Consider the following 22,722-nt stretch of genomic DNA (forward strand, 5'->3'; position numbering starts at 1 on the left):
ATGGGTCTTGTTTCATTTTTTCACAAATGGATGTCCAGTTATGTCAGCACCATTTGTCAAAAAGACTGTCTTTTCCCCATTTAACTGTTTTGGGGCCTTTGCATCAACTGCGCATATGTGGATGAATTTATGTTTGGATTCTCAATTCTGTTCCATTGGTCTATGTGTCTGTTGTTATACCAGGACCAGGCTGTTTTGACTACTGTGGCAGTATAATAGGTTCTATAATCAGGTAGAGTAAGGCCTCCCACTTTGTTCTTCTTTTTCAGTAATGCTTTACTTACCTGGGGCCTCTTTCCCTTCCACATGAATTTGGTGATTTGTTTCTCCATCTCATTAAAAAATGTCATTGGAATTTGGATCGGAATTGCGTTAAATGTATAGATCACTTTTGGTAGAATAGCCATTTTTATAATGTTATGTCTTCCTATCCATGAGCAAGGTATGTTTTTCCACTTTTGGTTTCTTGCAGAAGTGTTTTGTAGTTTAAGTCTTTTACATCTCTGGTAAGTATTTTATCTTCTTGGGGGCTACTGTAAATGTTATTGATTTGGTGATTTTCTCTTTGATGTTCTTTTTGTTGGTGTAGAGGAATCCAACTGAGTTTTGTATGTTTATCTTGTATCCTGATGCTCTGCTGAACTCTTCTGTTACTTTCAGTAGTTTTCTTGAGGATTCCTTAGGGTTTTCTGTGTGTAAGATCATGTCATCTGCAAATAGAGATACTTTTACTTCTTCCTTGCCAATCTGGAGCCTTTTATTTCTTTCTCTAGCCTAATTGCTCTGGCTGGGACCTCCAGCACAATGTTAAACAAGAGTAATGATAAAGGGCATCCTTGTCTGGTTGCCGATCTCAAGGGGAATGCTCTCTCCATTTAGGGTGATGTTGGCTGTTGGCGTTGTATAAATGCCCTTTATTATGTTGAGGAGTTGTCCTTCTAGTCCTATTTTGCTGAGAGTTTTTATCAAGAATGAGTGTTGAACTTTGTCAAATGCCTTTTCTGTATCAATTGATAAAATCATGTGATTCTTGTCTTTTGTTTTATTTATGTGGTGGATTACATTAATTGTTTTTCTAATGTCAAACCATCCCTGCATACCTGGTAAGAATCCCACTTGGTCATGGTGTATTATTTTTTTGATGTGTTGTTGAATTGTGTTGGCTCAAATTTTGTTAAGGATTTTTGCATCTAAGTTCATGAGGGATATAAGTCTGTAATTTTCTTGTGGAGTCTTGCCCTGGTTTTGACATCAGGGATATGCTGGCTTCATAGAATGAGTTTGGGAGTATTCCATCCTTTTCTGTGCTCTGAAATACTTTTAGTAGTAGTGATGTTAACTCTTCTCTGAAAGTTTGGTAGAACTCTGTAGTGAAGCCGCCTGGGCCAGGGCTTTTTTTAGTTGGGAGTTTTTTGATTACCTTTTCAATTTCTTCTTTTGTTATGGGTCTATTTAGTTGTCCTACCTCTGTTTGTGTTAGTTTAGGTAGGTAGTGTGTTTCTAGGAATTCATCCATTTCTTCTAGGTTTTCAAATTTGTTAGAGTACAATTTTTCATAGTAATCTGATATGATTCTTTTAATTTCAGTTGTGTTTGTTGTAATATCTCCAATCTCATTTCTTATTCAGGTTATGTGCTTCCTCTCCAGTTTTTCTTTTTGTCAGTATGGCCAGTGGTTTATCAATTTTGTTAATTTTTTCAAAGAACCAACTTTTGGTCATGTTAATTCTTTCAATTGTTTTTCGTTTTTCTATTTCATTTAGTTCTGCTGTATTCTGCCAACTTGGCCCTGCCTCTCTAATTTTTTTCATTTCATGGATAGTATTTAAATGAAATCATATAATATGTGATTTTGCGTTCACCATAATGCCCCTGAGATCCAGCCAAATTGTTGTGTGTATCAGTAGTTCATTTCTTTTTTTTGCTGTGTATTATTCCATTGTATGGATGGTCCCACAGCTTGTTAGGCAATACACCTGTTGGAAGTCATTTTGTTTCCATTTTGGGGCTATTACAAATAAAGGTTCTGTGAAGATTAGTGTACAGGTTTTACATGGACAATGTTTCTATTTCTCTGGGATAAATGCCTAGGAGTGCAAACGCTAGGTTGTATGGGTAGTTGCTGTGTAACTGTTATCCCAAGTGGCCATGTCATTTTATGGCCTCTGCAATATATGTGAGGAATCCAGTTTCTCCCTATCCTTAGTAGTATTTGGTATTTTCACTTTTTTATTAGTAGCTATTTTAATGAGTGTATAGTGATATCTCATTGTGGTTTTATTTTGCATTTCTTTAATGGCTAATGCAGGAGCCTTGGTGGTGCAGCAGTTAAGTGCTCGGCTGCTAAACAAAAGATTGGTGGCCGTCCGAACCCACCAGCCGCTGTGTAGGAGTAAGATGTGGCAGTCTGCTTCCATAAAGATTTACAGCCTTGGAAACTCAATTGGACAGTTCTACCCTGCCCTACAGGGTCGCTATGAGTTGGAATCAATTCGATGGCAGTGGATCAGGTTTTACTGCTAATGATATTGAACATCTTTTTATGAGCTTATTTGCCTTCAGTATAACCTCTTTGATGAAATGCCTGTTTAGGCCTTTTGCCTATTTTTCTAAATGGATTTTTATTTTTAATCTTTGAATTTTGAAAGTTTTTAAAATAGTCCAGATGCAAGTCCTTTGTCAGAAAGGTGGTTTGCGAACCCATATATTTGTATTTTCTTCCACTGTTTGGCTTGTCTTTTCATCCTCTTAGCTGGATCTTTCACAGAGAAAAAGTTGTTAATTATGATAAATTCCATTTTTCAATTTTTTTTCTTTTATTTGTGATCTTCGTGTTTTTACTGTATGTTATTATTGAAATTTAATAGTTATATGTTTTACATTTAAACATATCCATTTTGAGTTAATTTTTGTATAAGGTGTGAAGTTTACATTGAGCGTCAGTATTTTTCTATGATGTCCTTTTTGTCTAGCACCATTTAGTGAAGACTGTCCTTCCTCCGTCGAATTGCTTTTGTAACTCTGTCATAAATCAGCTGGCTGTACTTGTGTGGGTCTATTTCTTAGTTCTGTATTCTGTTCCACTGATTTATATATCTATCCCTCTACCAATACGACATTGTGTTCATTACTGTAGTTATGTAATAAGTCTTAAAATTGAGTAGAACAATTCCCCTCACATTATTCTACTTTTTCGAAATTGTTTTTAGCTATTCTTGTTCCTTTGCCTCACCATGTAACTTTTAGAATAATCTTGCCTGTATTTACAAAAAATAAAAAATCTTACCAGGATTTTGTTACAGATTGCATTAAATATATTTGATAGAAATTGATATTTGGTACAAATTGCATTACCTATCAACTTTAGGAGAATTGAAGTCTTTACTACGTTGGGTCTTCCAATCGATGAACGCCATGAATGTCTCCATTTGTTTAAGTCTTTTCTTATTTCTTTCTTTGGCATTTTGCTCTTAGTTTTTGCTTCATGTATTTTGTAGCTCTCTTGTTTAGAGCGCACATGTTTAAGATTGCTATGTCTTCTTGGTGGATTGACCCTTATATTCTTATGTAATTTCTCACTGTGTCCTTGATAATTTTCTTTCTGATGATAATATAGCCATTCCGGCTTTCTTTTGATTATTATTTACATGATATAATTTTCTATCCTTTTACATTCAATTTACTATAGAAGCAAGTTTCTTGTTGACAGTATGGAGGTTGGTCATGTTTTATTTATCCAGTCTGCCAATCTGTTTTTAATTGTTGCTTTACACTGTTTACATTTAATGTAATTGTTGCTCTCTTATGGAATAACTCTGCTATTTTTTTTTGTTTTTTTTTTGTTTGACCTCTCTATTATCTGTGTCTCTTGCATTTCTCTTTTTTCTGCCTTTCTGTGGGTTGCTCGAACATTTTTTACAATTTCATCTTGATTTAGCTGTAGTGTTTTTGTGTGTATGTCTTTGGATAGCCTTTTTTATTGGTTGCTATAGGTACCAAATTAGGCATGTATAACTTACCATATTCTGTTGGTATATTTTACCACTTATATATATTAAAGTGTGGAAACCTTACCTTGTGTACCTTTATCCTTTTCATTTATAATATATTTATCTTTAATATTTCCTTACATACATTGAGAACCAATCAGACAGTATTATAATTCAGCTCTCAATAGAAGGAAAGTATATTGTATTTTTCCATATTTTTACTCATTCCTTTCTCTTCTTCTTTCCTGATATCCCAAAGTTCATTCTTTTTCTTTTTTTATTTAGAGAATTTTCCTTAGCCATTATTTTAGGGTATATCCGCTGGCAACAAATCTTAGTTTTCCCTTATCTGAGAATATCTTTATTTATTTATTTATTCTTTTTTTGCTGGATATAGAATTCTGGTTTGAAAGTTCTTTTCCTAGCTTGGATTTCTTTGGATATGTTCTATTTGCTGTTTGCTCAGCTTCTTCAGGGCATTTTGAGTATTATGGTATGAAACTCTGGGTCTTGCTTAAATTCTATGGAAAATGTTGATATTTTTGTTTTAGCTGGCAGTTGACTCATTTGGGTTCAGGTTGCAATTTTTTTTCAGGTTTCTTTGAGTTTGGATTCCAATATCAATTTAGTTTTCAAGGACTTTGCATTTCCAATCTGTCCCATGTTTGTGTCACAGAGAGGCCAGCGTAGTACCTGGATGGTATTCTATCTTATATTTCCATTACCAAGGTCTGTGTATGCAGTTTAGGGTCAGATCCAAGTGTACACAGCTTGGTGGTGAGCTCAGGAACTCATAAACCAGTGTGTGGGGTTGCTTGCCCAAGTTCCTCCCTTTCTATGATCTCTCTGGATGCCTGGTGCTCCCCCTTTTCAGTACTTTCATGAGAAATGTGTGGTGTGTTAGCCTGCTCTGCTGTGTACTTCCTACGACTATGCCAAGTGGTGAGAGGGCAAAAAGAGATAAAAGCAATTCACGTTCCCCTCAGCATCTCTGGACTACAGCTCCTCCAATCAGAGAGGAAGGGTTTTACCTAAGGGTTTTGGCCCCTGTGGGCTTTTGTTGTCCTCACTGCTGTTCTTGCCAAGAGATTCCTTGGAGGGGCTTGGACACAAGGTAGCAGAGAAAAGGAAGAGGGGGGAAAAATGAGGACATTCTCCAACTCCCTTTTAAACTCCTCAAGTCGGCAGAGGACTTCTCTTGGAGCTCTCTGTTCGTACCTTTGTGTCCACTTCCAAGTTTAGGGCTGCATTGCTTTCAGGCCGGGTAATACTAGAGGCAGGGAACAAATGGTAAATTCACTACTGGTTCACTGGTATTTCAAATTCAGGTCTTCTTTTTCAATCTGTTATTATTATTTGCTGTCCAGTCAGTTCTATTTCATGGTGACCTCATGTGTGCAGAGTAGAACTAATCCATAGGGTTTTCAAGGCTGTGACCTTTTGAAGGCAGATCGCCAGGCCTGTCTTCCAAGGCATCTCTGCATGGGGTTCAAACTGCCAAACTTTCAGCTAGTTGTTGAGTGCTTAATCGTTTTCACCACCTGGAGACTCCCTTTTTTATACTTAATACTAGCTAAAGAATGCATGAGGTCTGTTTCTTTTTCCACAGAGAAACAAATCAAACACTTAAAGAAATGATTTGAAAAACAACAGCCTCCTCCATAACAAAATCTGAACCATCAGAACTTCTTCAGTTATCCATGCCAGCAGAAAGCCTAGCTTGTGTTCACCCATACCTATAAACCTTTCAAGCCATAGCGAGGATGGTGGGGGGGACCTTCTTTGGAATTATCCATGAATATGCTTTTATTACTTGTTAGGATACATGTTTATTAGGATACATGATTGTTTCTTATAACAGCACTATGTGGTATCTTTATTTTACAGATGAGAATATTGAAGCTGTGAAGGGTTAAGTAACTGACAGTCTTGTGACTATTAAGTATCCTAGCTTTGAATAGGACTCCATGCTTTTCGAACAGGATACTGTTTATATAGAAGTATTTTTCTCCTGTATGACAAAGTTAATGTCTTAACTTGGGATCTTGAATCCTGTTCTCCTCTACAATGTTTGGAACCTCACTCAGTTATTTATCTTCTATAAAAATGTCTCTTCTACCTAAAAGTATTCCATCAAGTTTAGATTCTAAATTATACATATTTCTAATCTTTTTCATTTCTTTGGCCATTTTTCATTTCCCCATTTTCTGTAAATTTTTCTACTTACTATAAACTGGTTTCTCCTCCTACTAGTCAGATGAAACATTCTATTTAAGATTGGTAGTGACCTTAAAGCTCTACGGTGGGCATGTTTTGAGTGTAGAGGGAACTAAGTGAAGGAGCAGTAGTACTTTGCTTTGTCTGTCATTTTTTTATAAATTATTTTTACACTTGGAGGAGTGTTAATTTCTGTTAAGGCCCTAAGTCCTTCTAGAATCTAGACCTTAGGAAGTGGGGGAAGACTTATTTTTCATTATTTTACAGAATATCAGAGCATTGAGATTATTCAGAGTCAGGGTTCCTTGCCCCAACATGTGGTCGGATATAGATGATATTCCTTGCATTTTGTGGCTTTTCCACTTATATTAAAGTGAAAGTCTGTACCCCTCTCTCCTGCTCCGGTGTATTGACTCCCCTAGCTCAGTGATATATGCTTTAGATTATGCAAGAATACCTTCTTGCCCATTTTATTTTGGATGATACTAGAAAGTAATCAACCATCTCACATAGTAGTACTGTAAAATTAATTTTAAGAGAGCGTATGGTGATAGGCCCAAACATCTAGTGACCATATGCAGTTAGTGGAGGCAACTAGTTTTTCTTTAATAAATACCTGACAGAATACTGTGGTCGAGCAAAAGTCAGTTGCCCATATGTCAAAATTTATTGCAGATGGGATTCCTGCATTGGGGAGGGGATTAATGTTGTGGTCTGAAATTCACTCTCAAGATTGTTTGGCTAAGATGACTAAAATGTCTGTTTTCTTTCTAGGTCATTTCTGTCAGTAAAGAGGCTAACTTATAGAGCTTTCAAATGTCAGCTACAGAAATAAAGGGAAGGGGAACAACTAAAGGCTTACAACTTCACATACTGTACTCTCATTTAATCCTCATAAACCTGTTATGAGTTGTAGGTAGTCATTATCTCCATTTGACAATGGAGAACACTAAGGCTCAGAAAAGTTATGTGACTTTTTCTCCCAACAATAGCATGTAAACATTTTTTTTTTCTTTAGCATGCTTTTGCTGTATTTTTTCATGGTTGAATTATTTTGACTCATCTGGAAGTTATTATATTATTAAGCATGACTCAGAATTTTTTTTTTCATAGTACTATTCAGTTATACAAATAGTGGTACTTTTTGTCAGCCCCACCTTGCCCCAGTATCACTATTGAATGCACGTTTTTCTGGCCTTTTTAATGCACACAAACCCTACCTGTAGCTTGTGCACTGACTAGTACTATTTCAGTGCAGCATTTATTGAGCTGTTACTATATGTATCAGTTAGGATGCTTTTAGTTACAAGAAATAACAAATCCAATGCAAAATGGCTTATGTACCATAAGGAAAATCTAAAGTGTATTACCTCAAATAAGAAGGTATGGGTGTGGCTCCAGGGTAGGTGAGTTCAGTGTTTTAACAAATACCATCAAGGGCCCATGTTTCTTCCATCTTTAGGCTCTGCCAATTTCTTTGTAGTTTGGCTTTGTCTTCTGCCAACTTCTTTTGAGGCTGTAAGATGGCTGCTGTTGTTTGAGGTGTCACATACAGACATGATGATTTCTTATGAAAGGAGTGACTGTATCTTATGTATATCTTTTTCAGAAGAGAAGAAACTTTTCCCAGAAGCCCTTCATTAGATTTTCCCTCGTGTCTCATTTGCCAGATTATTGTTGCCATGAGTCAGAGCTGACTGGATGGCAACAAGTTTGGTTTAGTTTTTCATAGTGAAGCTAATCATTGGCAAGAGGAATGGGCCTCCATGTTTGGCTTAGATCAGATAAATCAGGACCTACCTCCTGAGACTGGGAAAGGTCCCTGCCTCCTTGGAATCACTTAAGTCTCTTGGAGGAGGGTGGCTGTCCTGAACAGAATCAGGGTTAAATTAGGAAGACAGATTGGGGAATGATTGTTCGGGCAGGAAGGCCAACAGTATCTACCATGCTATGAGTAAACATGATGTTTATCTTAAGGAGCTTGAAATCTAACTGAGAAGACTGAAGTAAAAAATTAGCTCTAATACAGGAAGAACTGTTAGTTTTAATAAATAGTTGAGGGAATTTTGAGTCAGAGTGCTAAGATTGAGTCTTCGTCCTAGCCAGTGTACTTTCTAGTTATAATTGGAGAAATGACTTGTGCTTTTCTGTTAGTTTTTAGATAGTACCTCTTGAGTCTAATATACATGTTTATTCTTTAATCCTAATTTCATTCATAGGAGTTTCAGGATTTTTGTTGTTGATGATCATGTTATGTCTACAACAGCTAAACTAGGAGTTCGTATTTTGATTCAGACATAGCCACTAGCTAGCTGTGTGGCATTGGACAAGTTAGTTAACCTTTCTGATCATTATTTGCCTTGACTATAAGATGAGCTAGTTAAATAAGAGAATTAAAAAAATTATTTTCTAATATTTAGTGGTTATTTTCCACAAACTTAATTTAGAGTAAGGTTGAAGGCATTCGTTTTCAGTATACTTAGCAAATAGGGCATGTGAGTAAACTTCAATATATATTTCTCTCACTTTTTTATGTTTTATTTGATGTTAGGTAAAATTTTAAGCTATTATAAATTCAGATGTTCTGAACTTTTTAAAATTGTAAAGTGTCTTTTGGAAGTTGATAGTTACTAGGAGCTCTCAAAGTAATAGTTATTCTAAAGTATAATAGTGTATTGAGATTCTGCCTTATACTTGCTTGTATCTCCCAGACAACTTTGAGGTATCAAAATTCTGCTTAAAATTTTTTTCTTGTGTTGCTAGTAGTACTTACATTGCCCTGTCATCTGTATAATTTTTTGTAGTGACATGATACACTGAAACTTAGTCTTTAATCTTGAATAATGTAATGCCTTTGCTTTTCAGGGAAACCCTGGTGGCTTAGTCATTAAGAAGTATGGCTGCTAACCAAAAGGTCAGCAGTTTAAATCCTCCAGGTGCTCCTTGGAAACTCTATGGGGCAGTTCTACTCTGTCCTATAGGGTCGCTATGAATCGGAATCAACTCGACAGCAACGGGTTTTTTTGGTTTTTGCTTTTAAGCATGAAAATTATTGGTTTAATGTACATGTTATGCCCACTTGTCCAGGTCATTCTACAAAAAGCAAAAAACCAAACCCGTTGCCTTTGAGTTGATTGCGACTCATACTGACCCTATAGGACAGAGTAGAACTGCCCCATAAAGTTTTCAAGGAGCACCTGTTGGATTTGAACTGCCGACCTTTTGGTTAGCAGTCGTAGCACTTAACCGCTGTGCCACCAGAGTTTCCAAGGGGAGTGATAACAAACTGTTAACTGGTTTTTGCCTTAAAGAGCTTAAAATCTAGTAATGATTTTTTTTTTTTTTAATCTGTATTCAATTTACCTTTCCTGGGAAATAGTGAATTCAGATATTTATTGGTTTGCTTTTCAATTTAGAGTAGGCCAGGTATCAAGTGATCTTAGAAATCAAGTTCTCATGTGATGGTTCTTAATTCTTAACTCTGAAAAGAGTTAACAAATGGCTTATAAGACTCTTTAAGAAATTTATCTCAAAGATAAATGAACTTGTTTAGTGGAGGAGCTTTTTTCTTCAAATCTATACAAACCTCTGAATTTTGACAGTCCATATATGATGGGCTGATCTCTTCAAGGAGCCAACAATATTGACATTATTAGCAGTCTTCTCCATGGTCATATTCCACCTCATCTAGTGATATATTTTACTTGCTCATTTAAATTTGACTTTGCATTTCAGTTTCCTAGGGGAATGTTTCAAGTGTTCTGAAATAGCTGAATGATTCACCCCATGATGTAACACAATATCTAAAGTCCGTTTATCCTTTGGCTTTAATTCTCCTTCAGTCTTTTATGAACATGATTGTACGGGGTCTGCAGTAGGTGTGTCTTCTGTTGCTGCTTCTCTTTTTATTCTTGGGCTGGGCAGGAACAAACTAAATTTCCTGAACTTGAAAAAAAAAAAAAAGAAGGAATATTACTTGGAATTACCTGAATGTTCCTCTTGCTCCTCCCACATGACAGGATACCACCTTAGTGGGTTCCTTCTCACTTTAACAGATTAGTACACCTTTACATTGCCCAGCTCCTGCCTAGGAATACTTACATATCCCCTTAAAAGCAAAACCCTATATTTCCCCCTTACTACTGATTGCCCTAAAAGGTTCTTCAAAAAGAGAGGGAGAGAACCCTCATGATGACCTGATAAGTTTTTAATAATTAAAAACGGGTATAACTTCTATTTGCGATTCTCCAGAGTTTATTTTGTACTAAACTTAATGTTTTATTAACTCTTATTTAGCTACTACCTTGTAAAATATTTGTAGTCACAAATGTAGATTATTTCTTTTCGATGGGTGTCTGTGAAATGAAGAGAAGGGCAGTGGTAAAGAGAAATGAAAAGTAAGATTCCACGCCCTTCTGAGGGGAAAAGGGCAGCCAATCTGTAGTAACTGTGCTGCTCCTCTGCCTGGCACAGTTCAGAGGTAAAAAATCTATGTATGAAATAAAACAGATTTTCTCTTCTAGAAGTGTTAAATGAACATAAGATGTATTAGGGAGGGGAAGCTAAATGTTAAAGCATATGTTTTATGCTTGACTCATAAAAAATGAAAACGTTAGTAGTGTGACCCAAAAACTAACTGTTTGTTTGTTTATTTGTTTAGGATGGATTGGATGCTTTGGTATATGATTTGGATTTTCCTGCATTAAGAAAAAACAAAAATATTGACAACTTTTTAAGCAGATGTAAGTAAAATTTTTGTGGCAGTTCATGACAGACTGCATATAACTAAATCTTGACTTAGATAATTCAAGCACTTCTTTCTTTCTTTCTGTCTACTTTTTGATTATTTTATAAACAATTCCTACATAAAATTAGCAGGAAATAGGAAAGAAACTTCATTAGCCAGTTTGTGTGCCCATTAGGGAAATCATTAAAATATTTTGAAATCAAATGGCTAAAATTAGGATGTTTTATATATGTGTGTGTGTATATATGTATGTATGAATGCACATACATGCACAATGAATTTCAATAAGGTCATATCTATGCTCTTTTTCTTTTATAAATGTGTTACCTATTGTATTTTAGTATCAAAAAGTACGAATAGATTGCCTATAAAAAGCCCTCCTACCGCTGAAATTTGAGGATTTTTTTCCATGAAAGCTGATGGATATTTAAGTGTTACAGGTATACTTTTCGGCAAACTTTTTTTTTGGATTTTTATATTAGATACTGTATTTCTAAAATTTATTACAGAACTTATTAAAACAATTTCAAACTTTTGATCGTAATGAGTGAATAAGACTTAAATCATAAACTCCACCCCATTTCTTTATTTCTGAACCATACATTTGATATATTTGAGTTGGATTGGTTTTGGTGTTATTTTTCAATTTTGGTTACATATGTTTTAATAGAAAAGTAAGAACTACAACTGTAAAACTTGTAGAAGAAAACAAGATATTTGTGACTTTGGTTTAGGCATGGAGTTCTTAGCTAGGACACAAACAACACAAAACATTAAAAAAATTGATAAGGCTTCATGAGAATTTAAAATTCGCTCCTCAGAAAACAGTGTTAAGAAAACGAAAAGCCACAGATTAGGAGAAAATAGTTGCAAAACATACATGTTATTGGGGAAGGAATAGTATTTTCAACAAATGGCTCTTGGGCAACTGGATATCCCTATGCAGAATTAAGTTGGACTCTCACCTTATGCATACACAAAAATTAACTCAAAATGTAAGGGCACTGTAAAACTCTTAGAAGACAACATATGCATAAATCTTCATGGCCTTGGTTTAGGCAGTGATTTCTTTGCTCTAACATGACAGGCAACAAAAGTAAAATAAATTGGACATCATCAAAATTAAAAATTTTTGTGCTTCAAAGGACACTATCAGGAGAGTGAAAAGACAGCCTATGGAATGGGAGAAAATATTCGCAAGTCAAGAGACTGATAAGGCTCTAAAAACCAAAAATTCATTACCCTCGAGTCAATTCCCACTCATAGTGACCCTACAGGACAGAGTAGAACTATAGGTTTCCAAGCAATGGCTGGTGGATTTCAGTTGCTGACCTTCTGGTTAGCAGCCAAGCACATGAAAAACTGCTCAGCTTGATTGGTCACTGGGAAATTGCAAGTGATAGCAGTAATGAGATACTAGTACACATCTGGCAATATCAAGTGTATGTGAAAATGTGAAGTAGCTGGAACCCTCATATGTTAGTGGTTGGATTGTAAAGTGGTAAGACGCTTTGGAAAACAGTTGGCAGTTTCTTATAAAGTTATATGTACACTTGTCATGATCCAGGAATCCCACTCCTAGGTATTTGCTTAAAAAAAAAAAAGAAGTGTTATGTCCACACAAAGACCTGTGTGAGAATGTTTAAGGCAGCTTTATTTATAATTGCTGAAAATTGGAAGTAACCCAGTCGCCCATCAACTGGTAAATGGATAAACAAATTGTGGTATATCCATGTACTGGAATACTACTGAGTAATAAAAAGGAATGTATTACTGATAATATGCAACCACATCAGTGAATCTCAAAGACATTATGTCAAGTGAAAAAAGCTAGGCACAGAAGAGTACATACTGTATGATTCCATTTGCATCATAAATCTTTATATCATGTTCTGAAGGAGCAAAACTTTGGAGATAGAAATCAGGTCAGGGGTTGCAGGGAATTGACTACAGATATTTGGAAATACTCTCTCTTTTTGGTAATGACTACACAAGTGTATATGCTTGTCAAAACTCATTGAAATCTACATTTAAAAATTATGTATTAATAAATCTAACTTAAAAAAACCAGGACGTTTAATACTCATTTAATACTCAGCCTAATTCTAAATCAGTTTGTTATTTCAAGGGAAAAAAATAGTTCTGTGTGAGTTAATTTTTTAAGGAAAACAACCTATATGACTACTGTGAAATTTAAATAATGTTATCATATGAACAAAAACAAAAGATAAACCTCTTTTAAATGTAAATAAACTTAACTTATTTTTCCAACGTAATTATAACGTTCTCCTTCAACTCCTAAAATTGCGTCTTCTGTAATAATTCACACAGAGTAATAGATTTTCATAGGATAGTATTTAGATACTGCTGAAATTCATTTATATGGATATTCATAGCTTTCATCATCGAATATGTCAAAATTATTTTACTAAAAGTAAATGTTTTGTTTTGAATTGCATTTTGCTACCAGATAGCAGATGCGGTGATCTAAGAATACACCTGGAATATGGAATAAAATCTTTCTCTTTAAGAACTCAGCTTAAGCCTCACTAGAGTAATGCAGTTCCTGTAGCACTAGATTTTGAAATAGTATGCCAAATCTTCAAGCCTAGCTATATTCCAAGCTGTTAATTTTCATCTCTTTTGTGTTGAGTATATGGAGACTGAAAAGGAAAAGGGAATCTGTGATGTTAAAGAATTGCTTTTCTGGGCTCTTATGTATGATACCTCAGTAATGAGGGCTGCAAAGAAAATGTGTGTCAGCCTCACATACCTGATAAAAATTTTAAGGTAAACTTTGAGTAGGGGTTAGACAGATAATGCAGATAAAATGGAGCTATTGAGGTGAGAATTAGTCACAATTTTTAAGAAACATGTTGGTGTGGAGGTCAGCGGGGGGAGAAGGGGAAGGTGGGGTAACTTGGGATCAGTGATTATGACTGAACGTGCTTGTGAACTATAATGATTTCACAGAGACTCTTGGATATAAGACTTGTAATATGTTGACAGAAAAGCATGCTTGTCAAATAAGTCTCACTAGTCTAAAAGAAGGTAATAGAAAAGGGAAGAACATTGTATGAAGAAAATCTATGAACCTGAAAGTGTAAATGCAGTAGAGAACATTTATTTGGATAAAAAACAAACAAACCTGGAAATGGTATTCGATGGTATTACACCAGAGCCTTCCTCGTATAGATCACAGAAGTAGTGTAATAGCTGTGAGAGTGATGATGTAGCACCTGTCTGTTTATTGAAGTATCCAGGGCAGTTGATAAAATTTTTCTTTTCTGAATTAATTGTGACCAAAAAGGCTGAATTGATTAGCCTATGGGATGTGATGGAGACAAAGTGTTCAGTTCACTTTTGACCAGTATTTTTCAACAGTGGCACTACTGACATTTTGGGTCAGATAATTCTTTGTTTTGGGGGCTATCCGGTTTAGAACATGATGTTTAGCAGCAGCCTTCGCCTCTACCTTCTAGACACCAGTAGCATACCTTTCTTCCCCTACCTAATTGTGACAACCAAAAATGTCTATAGGCATTGCCAAATGTCCCCTGAGGGGCACAATTGCCCCCAGTTGAGAACCACTGCCTTAGATTTTATATTATTAAAGGAAAGAAATGCTACGCACAGTCAGACATTTGCTCCAGGCCTAGGAAATTTAATCAAATTACAGAAAAGATAAATCCCGTGAATAGTGATTCCAAATGAAGGATGGAATTTCAAAAAGGAGTAAATATAAGAAGATTGCAGTGGTTTACTCCACAGGGAGTTTTCAGCTCGGATTGGAAAGGATAAGAACATCAGATTAGAAATATCAGTACAGATCCAAGAATAAATGCAAAACAGTAATAATCTGTAAAAATTGTGTTAGGCCAAAAGCCTATAATGAACGAAGACTTGTGAAAAATTCCTGAGGCCGTAAAAAGTCATTTCTTCCTCTGAATCCTTCCCTGTTAGAGTTATGGATTCAAGATATATGAGATAATGATAAATTCACTACCTGAGACCATTTAGTCTTGAAACAGTTGTGGCATAGTGGTTTAAGTGCTGCGGCTGCCAACCAAAGGGTCAGCAGTTCGAATCCACCAGGTGCTCCTTGGAAACTATGGGGCAGTTCTACTCTGTCCTGTAGGGTCGCTATGAGTCGGAATCGACTCAACAGCACTGGGTTTGTTTTTTTTTGCTTTAGTCATTTATGGACGTGAAGAATAAGATAGTGTTTTTCTTATAAACTATAGATCTTACCATCTTGTGGAGGGAAATACACATAGAAGTAAATTGTAACTTCTGTATGACTTTATAATAGCAGAAAGATGTAGAGAATGAAGTAATACACAGATTTTGAGGGAGTGAAGGAAGGCTTCGAAAGAAAGCAATATTTGAGTTGAGTCTTAACGGGTGAGCTAGATTGAGGAGGAGCGATTTAGGCAGAGAGGGAACAACGGTTGTTAAGTCACAGAGCCATCCGAAAGTGCGGTGTCTTTGAGTGACCAGGAGTTTGGTGTGGGTTAATGTGGTTCACGAGGAGGGGATGGTGAGGAGGACGGATGGCAGGAAATGAGACTAAAATAGAGGTTGGCGCTTTTGGGTTAATCAATTGGACAATAAAAAAGAATTGCTTAATTTCTCTTTTTTGTTAGTCTCATTTTTTTTTTTTTTTTTTTGCACTTAGGGAAAGAAATCGAAGTTTCAGGGTAAGAGAAAAAACTTTTGAGCACTTTAAATTAGTTTGTACCTCCAGAACTAGGTAGATTATATCCTCGAGTATTGAATTAACTTGCTGATATGATTGAAGATCTTTAGAAAAACTTCAGAGAATAGTGGAGTTGCCGGAAGATTAAAGATAAGTAAATGGTCTGATTATAAACTGAAGAGAAGACTGGTAAGTGCAGATTTCTGCAGTCTTTTGACAGAGACTTGAACCTTTCTTTGTTTCTCACTGCTACCCTTGTTCAGGTGTCATCAGCTTCACTTAAATGATCACAATCGGTCTTGTCACCAGCTTCAGTGCATTTGCTTTTGCCCATATACAGTTAGTTATCTACATTGCTGCCAGAGGAATCTTTTTAAATTCAAATTTGATTGTCAGATCCTACCCTCCATCTTTTGATGGGTTTTCTTGATGCTATGTGAACTTTCAAGTTACATTCTTATCTGTACTACCCGAACTCTTCTGGTTTCCTTGCACTGCAGCCACCTGGCTCACATTTGTTTCCTAGAAAGTTCCTTAATCAGTTCTCTACAAGACTTTTTAGATGTTCTTTTCCTAGAATTTCTTTTAACCCCACTCAAAACAGTCATCCTTCAAATTTCAAATAAACCTTCACTTTGTTAACCTCTTGGGCTAGGTCAGATATCCATGGTGTGTACTTTGATAGCATCTTGTGCTTTTATTCGCACTTAACACAGTTAGGGATTTATATTCATTTGTTTGATTATTTGGTTGTTACCCATTTCTCTCACCCCTTTTCTCGCATCATTAGATTTTAAGCGACATGAGAGCAGGGGGCACTTGTATTTCTACTGCCAAGCATGACAACAATTCCGTACTCATAAAATATTTGTTAAATGTAGATTAGATGTTCATGCTGACGTGCTAGGGATGTCATAGAAAGTATTTCTTTGTTGGTAGAGTTTTGACTTGATCATTGTTTCTTTTAACTATTTTTTATTATCACGTATTTCAAATATATTGAAAACCATAAGAGATATCTGTGTACTCATCATCAAGATTAAACCAATAGTTAACATTTTGCCCACAGTCACTTTTGGAACATTTTCTTCAACTTGTAAAGAAACTTCGTACCCATTACCAGTTACTCCAATTCTCCATAAGCCTTTCAGCTGTAGGTCAACCGCTAATCTAGTTTTCGTCTCCATAAATCTGCCTCTTCCTGACATTTTATATAAATGGAATCATACAATTGTGGTCTTTGTGACTGGCTTCTTTCACTTAACATGTTTTCAAGGTTCATCTGTGTTGTAGCATGTTTCATTCAACAAATTCTGTGAATAACAGGTTGATATCTGCAATGGGAAAAAATAGAACATAAAGAAGATTGTAAGTTCTGAGAGGATTGTCAATTTAGACTGGGTAGGTAGGGAAGACCTCGTTGAAAGGTGATATTGAGGGAGATTTTGGGAGCAGCAAGAGCAGATCTAAGATCCCAACCTTCACAGATGAACACCAAGAAAGTAACTAGCAATCTATAATCTGAACGCAGTAAGAGCTCTGAAAAGTAGGTAGAGGATTGCAGAAACTGACTGTACACCGAAACAAGAAAAAGATGACTTTTAAGTAGTAGGAAAACCTTTTCTATTGCCCCCACCCTTACCCCTCCTGGTTTGGCAGCCAGGTGGCTGCATTGGAGGGTAGACCATTGCTCATGCTCTCAATGACAGGGTACCAATCTCTGGCTTTGGAGTAAATAGAACACACTCTGCTGGTGAACTCTTCAGTGTGCCTGATCTTTTTGAGAGCTGTCTGAAGGACTTGTTCTGCTCTGAATCAGACTTCACATAAGGCAGAGGAGGGAGTGGTGAGCAAAGAGAGAATGCTGTGGCTGCCCAAGAGTTTCTTGCAGAAATTAGTGCTTTTGAAAGTACTGTATATACAGGGCATTTGAGAAAGGCAGACACGTGTGCTCAGCGCTAACACATTTCAATATTCTTCAACCAAAAATATCTCAAGATGTACAAAGAACCTTGAAGTGATGACGCATTCAAAAGAACAAGACAGAAAACATCTCTACGGAAGCCTCAAGAATGGACAGAGTAGATGACTATAATACAACAATATTGAACATGTTCAAAAAATTAAAGGAGAACATGGACAAAGAACTAAAGGAAATCAGGAAAAGGATATATGAACAAAACGAAAATATAAATAAAGAGGTAGACACTATAAAAAGAAACTAAACAGAAATAATGGAACTGAATGTACAGTAACGGAAATGAAATACTCATTGGAAGGACTTAATGACGCTACCATCATTTGAGTTTAGTTGATTTTATGCAGTGAACCATTTAATCCCCTTCTCTCTTTTTGCGTATATTTTTAAAGATACTTCCTTTGGTTTTCAGTGGATTAAATCCAACATCTTAAATTTATAACTAAAAAAAAAAAAAAAATTTTTTTTTTAGTTTTATAACAGCCTTGTTTAAATTGATAGCAACTTCAGTAATCTATAAAAACTGTTTCTCTCCCTGTTGTAGAGTTCTTATAACAGATTTGAACTGTAGAAGAAAGCATCAATGAACACGGGGATGTGGTGATTGAAATTATGAAATCTGAAGAGCAACAAGAGCAAAGGCTCAAGATTGCTGAGCATATCCTAATGGAAATGTGGTACACATTCAAGCAAACAAACATATGCAGCATGGGAATCCCAGAAGAAGAGGAGGAAAAAAAGGAATAGAAAGAATATTTGAAGAAATAATGAATGAAAACTTTCCAAATCAAACAAAGGATATGATCTGTAAATCCAGGGAGCTGAATGAACTCCAAGTAGTATAAACCCAAAGAGATCCACACTGAGACACATTATAATCAAGCTCTTAAAAATTAAAATAAGAGAGAATCCTGAAAGCAGCAAGAGAAAAACGAATTATCACATACAAAGGCTCTCCAATAAGATTAAGTGTTTATTTAACCTTGGAAACCAGAAGTCAGTGGAATGATAGATAAAGCACTGAAAGAAAAAAACTGTCAGCCAAGAATTCTACATCTGGCAAAACTGTCTTTCAAGAATGAGGGCTAAATTAAATTAAGATATTTCCAGATAAACAAAAACTGAAGGAGTTCATGACAACTAGATCTGCCTTATAACTAATGCTAAATGGAGTTCTTCAGATAGAACTGAAAGGGCATTAGACAGTAACTTGAAGATGTATGTAAAAAAAGACCTCTGATAAAGCTAATTTTGTGGGCAAATGGAAGGGCCAATTTATTGGTAATTTTGGTTTGTAACTTTAGTAGTTATGTCCTATGTAATTCCAAAAGGCAAATACATGCAAACCTATCTATAAATTTATGCTGTTGGGCACATAATTTATAAAGAAGTAATTTATAATAACTGTATAGCAGGGAGAAGAGCAGTATATGAGCAGAGTTTTTGAAGGTCACTGAAGTTGATACCAATTGAAACAAGGTTGTTATAAATCTTAAGATGTTGAATTTAATCCACATGAAAACCACAAGGAAAATATCTTTAAAAATATGCCCAGAAGGAAAGAAGGGAATTAAAATGGTTCACTACATAAAATCAACTAAACACAAATGATGGTAGAATTGGAGGAAATGAGGGACAAAGAAGGTGTAAGACACAGAAAAACCCACCCACCAAAAGGGCAGAAGTCCTTATTAGTAGTTACCTTAAATGTAAATGGATTAAACTCTCCAAAAACAGAGTGGCAGAATGGATTAAAAAACAACCAGTCTGTATACTGTCAACAAGAGACACATTTTAGACCCAAAGACACAAAGAAGTTGAAAGTGAAAGGATGAAAAAAATATTCCATGAAAGTAGTAACCAGAAGAGAGCTGGAGTGGTTATATTAATAACAGACAAAATAGATTTTAAGTCAAATCTGTTGTGAGAGACAAGGGCATTATATAATGATAATAGGGTCAATTCATCAAGACGATGTAACAGTTATATATATGTACATATGCACCTAATATCAGAGTCCCAAAATATGTGTAGCAAACACTAACAGAATTGAAGGGAGAAAAAGATAGTTCTACGATAATTATTTGAGACTTCAATTCACCACTTTCAGTAATGGACAGAACATCTAGGAAGAAGATCAAAAAGGATGTAGAAGATTCGAGTGACACTACAAGCTAACTAGACCTAACAGACGTATATTGAATACTCCTCCCAACAGCACGACAATACCTATTCTTCTCTGGTACGCATGCATCATTCTCTAAGACAGACCATATGCTAGGTCACAAAACAAAGCTCAATAAATTAAAAAAAGAATTGAAACCATACCGAGTATCTTCTGTGACCACAATGGAATGAAACTAGAAGCTAATAACAGAAGGAAAATTAGAAAATATACAAATATTTGAATTAAACAACACACTCTAGAAACAACTGGTAGATCAGTGAAAAAATAAAGAGAAAAATTTAAAAAATACCTGGAGTAAAATAAAAATGAAAGCACAACATACCAAACTTACAGGAAGCAGCGATGGCAGTGCACAGAAGGAAATTTATAGTGGTAAACACCTACGTTAAAAAAGAAGAAAGGTTTCAAATCAATAATCTAACTTTACAATTTGAGGAACTAGAAAAAGAAGAGAAAACTAAGCCCAAAGCTACAAGAAGAAAGGAAATAACACAGATCAGAGCAGAAATAGAGAATAGTTTAAAAACAATGAAGAGAATCAACGAGATCAAAAGTTTGTGTTTTTTTTTTTTAATTGATAAAATTAACAAGCCTTTAGCTAGACTGACAAGAAGAGAAGATGCAAATATATAAAATCGGAAATGAAAAAGGGGACATTACAACCAAGCCTACAGAAATTCTGTGAACAATTATACAAATGAGTTAAACTGAGGAAGTAGACAATTCCTAGAAACATATAAACTACCTAAATTGACCCAAGAAGAAATTGAATGTCTCAACAGACCTATAACAAGTGAAGAAATTGAATCAGTAATCACAAACTTCCCAACAAAAAAAATCCTGGAGCAGATGGCTTCATTGTGGAATTCTACCAAACATTATACAAGTGACCCCATCCTTCTTATTAAACTTTTTCCAAAAATAAAAGAGGTAACACTTCCTAATGCATTGTATGTTGCTATCATTACCCCATCCCAGAGCCAGACAAAGACATCACAAGAAAAAAATTGCAGACCGATATCCCTTATGAATACAGAATCAAAAATTCTCAACAAAATACTAGTGAACGAATCCAGCAGTATAGTAAAAGGATTTTATGCCATGATCTAGCGGACATTATCCTAGGAATGCGAGGGTTTTTCAATGTTAGAAAATCAATCAATGTAATATACCACATGAATAAAAAAAATTAGAACAAAGGCAAAGAACTACATGATATCTCAATGCAGTAAAGGTATTTGATGAAGTCTAACACTCTTTTATGATGTAAAAACACAGTAAGCAAGTAGAAGGAAAATTCCACAGTATGATAAGGAGTATCTATGAAAAACCCGTAAGTAACATCATACTCAATAGAAAAAGACTGGCTCTTTCCCTTAAGATCATGACCAAGGCAAGTATGCCCACTGTAATCTAACCTTGTCTAACTTCAAGAGGAAGGATGAAAATAACCATCAGCTCAAAACTGATTCCTATGAGGGTAGAGGTTAGACATACCTCCAACTTTTTCACAATTTCTGAGAACAGCCACTCTCCCCCCTCCTCCCCAGAGCACTCTCTACTTTTCTGCTGCGTTTGAGAGTTTGTTGAGTGGCCACACAGAACTCACAGGCCATACTCATGATTATGTGGTTTATTAGGGAAGTAACAAGTCGGAATTGACTCGACAGCACTGGGTTTTTGTGGAACAGGTTGTAATTCAGGATCAACACGGAAGTAACAGGAGCAACTCACGATACAGTTCTTCAATCAGGACAGCTTCTAAACAACACAGCTCCCAGCTTCTTAGCTCTCAGCTTCTCAAGCGGCCCTTCTCTTGGCAGTGCCTGCCACTGGGACTTCTCTTGGCCTCTGCCCTGCTCAGGCAAGTGTTACAGCTGTTTAGCTCAGCAGACAAGTGCCCGGAGGCACCCCACTCCACTAGCAAGCTTCCTGCCTAATGGCACTCAACTCTCTCTCACTCTGTGTGTCTGCAAGCCCCGCTGCAGCCACCTTGCCCTGGTCTCCTGGTTCCTGCTGCTCATACTGCAGCTGCTGTTTGCTGCTGGGCTCTGCTGTGGTTGCTGTCATTTCTCATTATCTAGTGCTGTCTCCAGTGTTACAGCCCTCTTTCTCCTGTGCCTAGGAGGTTCTCAGTGCAGGGACCCTGGGTCCAAAGGACATGTTCTACTCCAGGCTTTTCTTCTTGGTAGTAGCGAGGTCCTCCTCAACCTCTGTGCAGTTGGCCGTTATAAGCCTGAGAGGATGGCAAAGCTGACCAATCCCCTCCGTAGACCACAATCACTTAATTTGCATAGTAATTGACCAGTTCTTGTAAGGTCACTTAATCCTCTTGGGTGGTTTTATATACTCTGTTTACATAGTAGACTAACCAATCCCTTTGCAAGATTGTCGCCTAACATATCTCTGCAGAATTACAAACCTAGGACCAGAAAGGCCATATATGAGAAACCTATTGCACTGCATCTTTTATCACCACTGCTGTCCAACATCATTGGAAGTTCTAGCCAGAGCAATTCAGCAAGATAAAGAAATAAAATGTTTATGAATTGGGAAGAAGTAAAACCATCCCTATTCACTAGTGGCGTAATTCTTTGTGTGGAAAATCCCAAAGAATCCACAAGAAAGCTAATAAATGAATTCAACAGTGTTGGCAGGTACAAGTTCAACAGACAAAAATCAGTTGGGTTTCTATACACAAGCAGTGAGCAATCTGAAAAGAAAATTAAGTAAACAGTTCCATTTACAATAGTATCTAAAAGAATAAAACACCTAGGGAAAATTTAACCACGGAGGCAAAATACTTGTACACTGAAAAACTATAAAACATTTTTGAAAGAAATTTAAAAAGACCTAAATAAATGGAAAGGCATTCCGTGTTCTGTATTGGAGTACTTACATTGT

At 36.0% G+C, this 22,722-nt stretch overlaps 1 protein-coding gene across 2 annotated transcripts in view; it reads left to right on the forward strand.

Moving 5' to 3' along the window:
- ROCK1 (Rho associated coiled-coil containing protein kinase 1) overlaps window positions 1-22,722 on the forward strand; it is a 183,590-nt gene that overhangs the window by 32,578 nt on the left and 128,290 nt on the right. For both annotated transcript variants that reach the window (XM_010586825.3, XM_023543947.2), the window contains exon 2: window positions 10,867-10,948. In XM_010586825.3, the coding sequence (XP_010585127.2) occupies window positions 10,867-10,948 (82 nt within the window). The remainder of the gene's footprint in view (window positions 1-10,866; window positions 10,949-22,722) is intronic.

Source organism: Loxodonta africana, chromosome 11 (genome assembly GCF_030014295.1).
Source record: "Loxodonta africana isolate mLoxAfr1 chromosome 11, mLoxAfr1.hap2, whole genome shotgun sequence".
Lineage (NCBI taxonomy): Eukaryota > Metazoa > Chordata > Mammalia > Proboscidea > Elephantidae > Loxodonta > Loxodonta africana.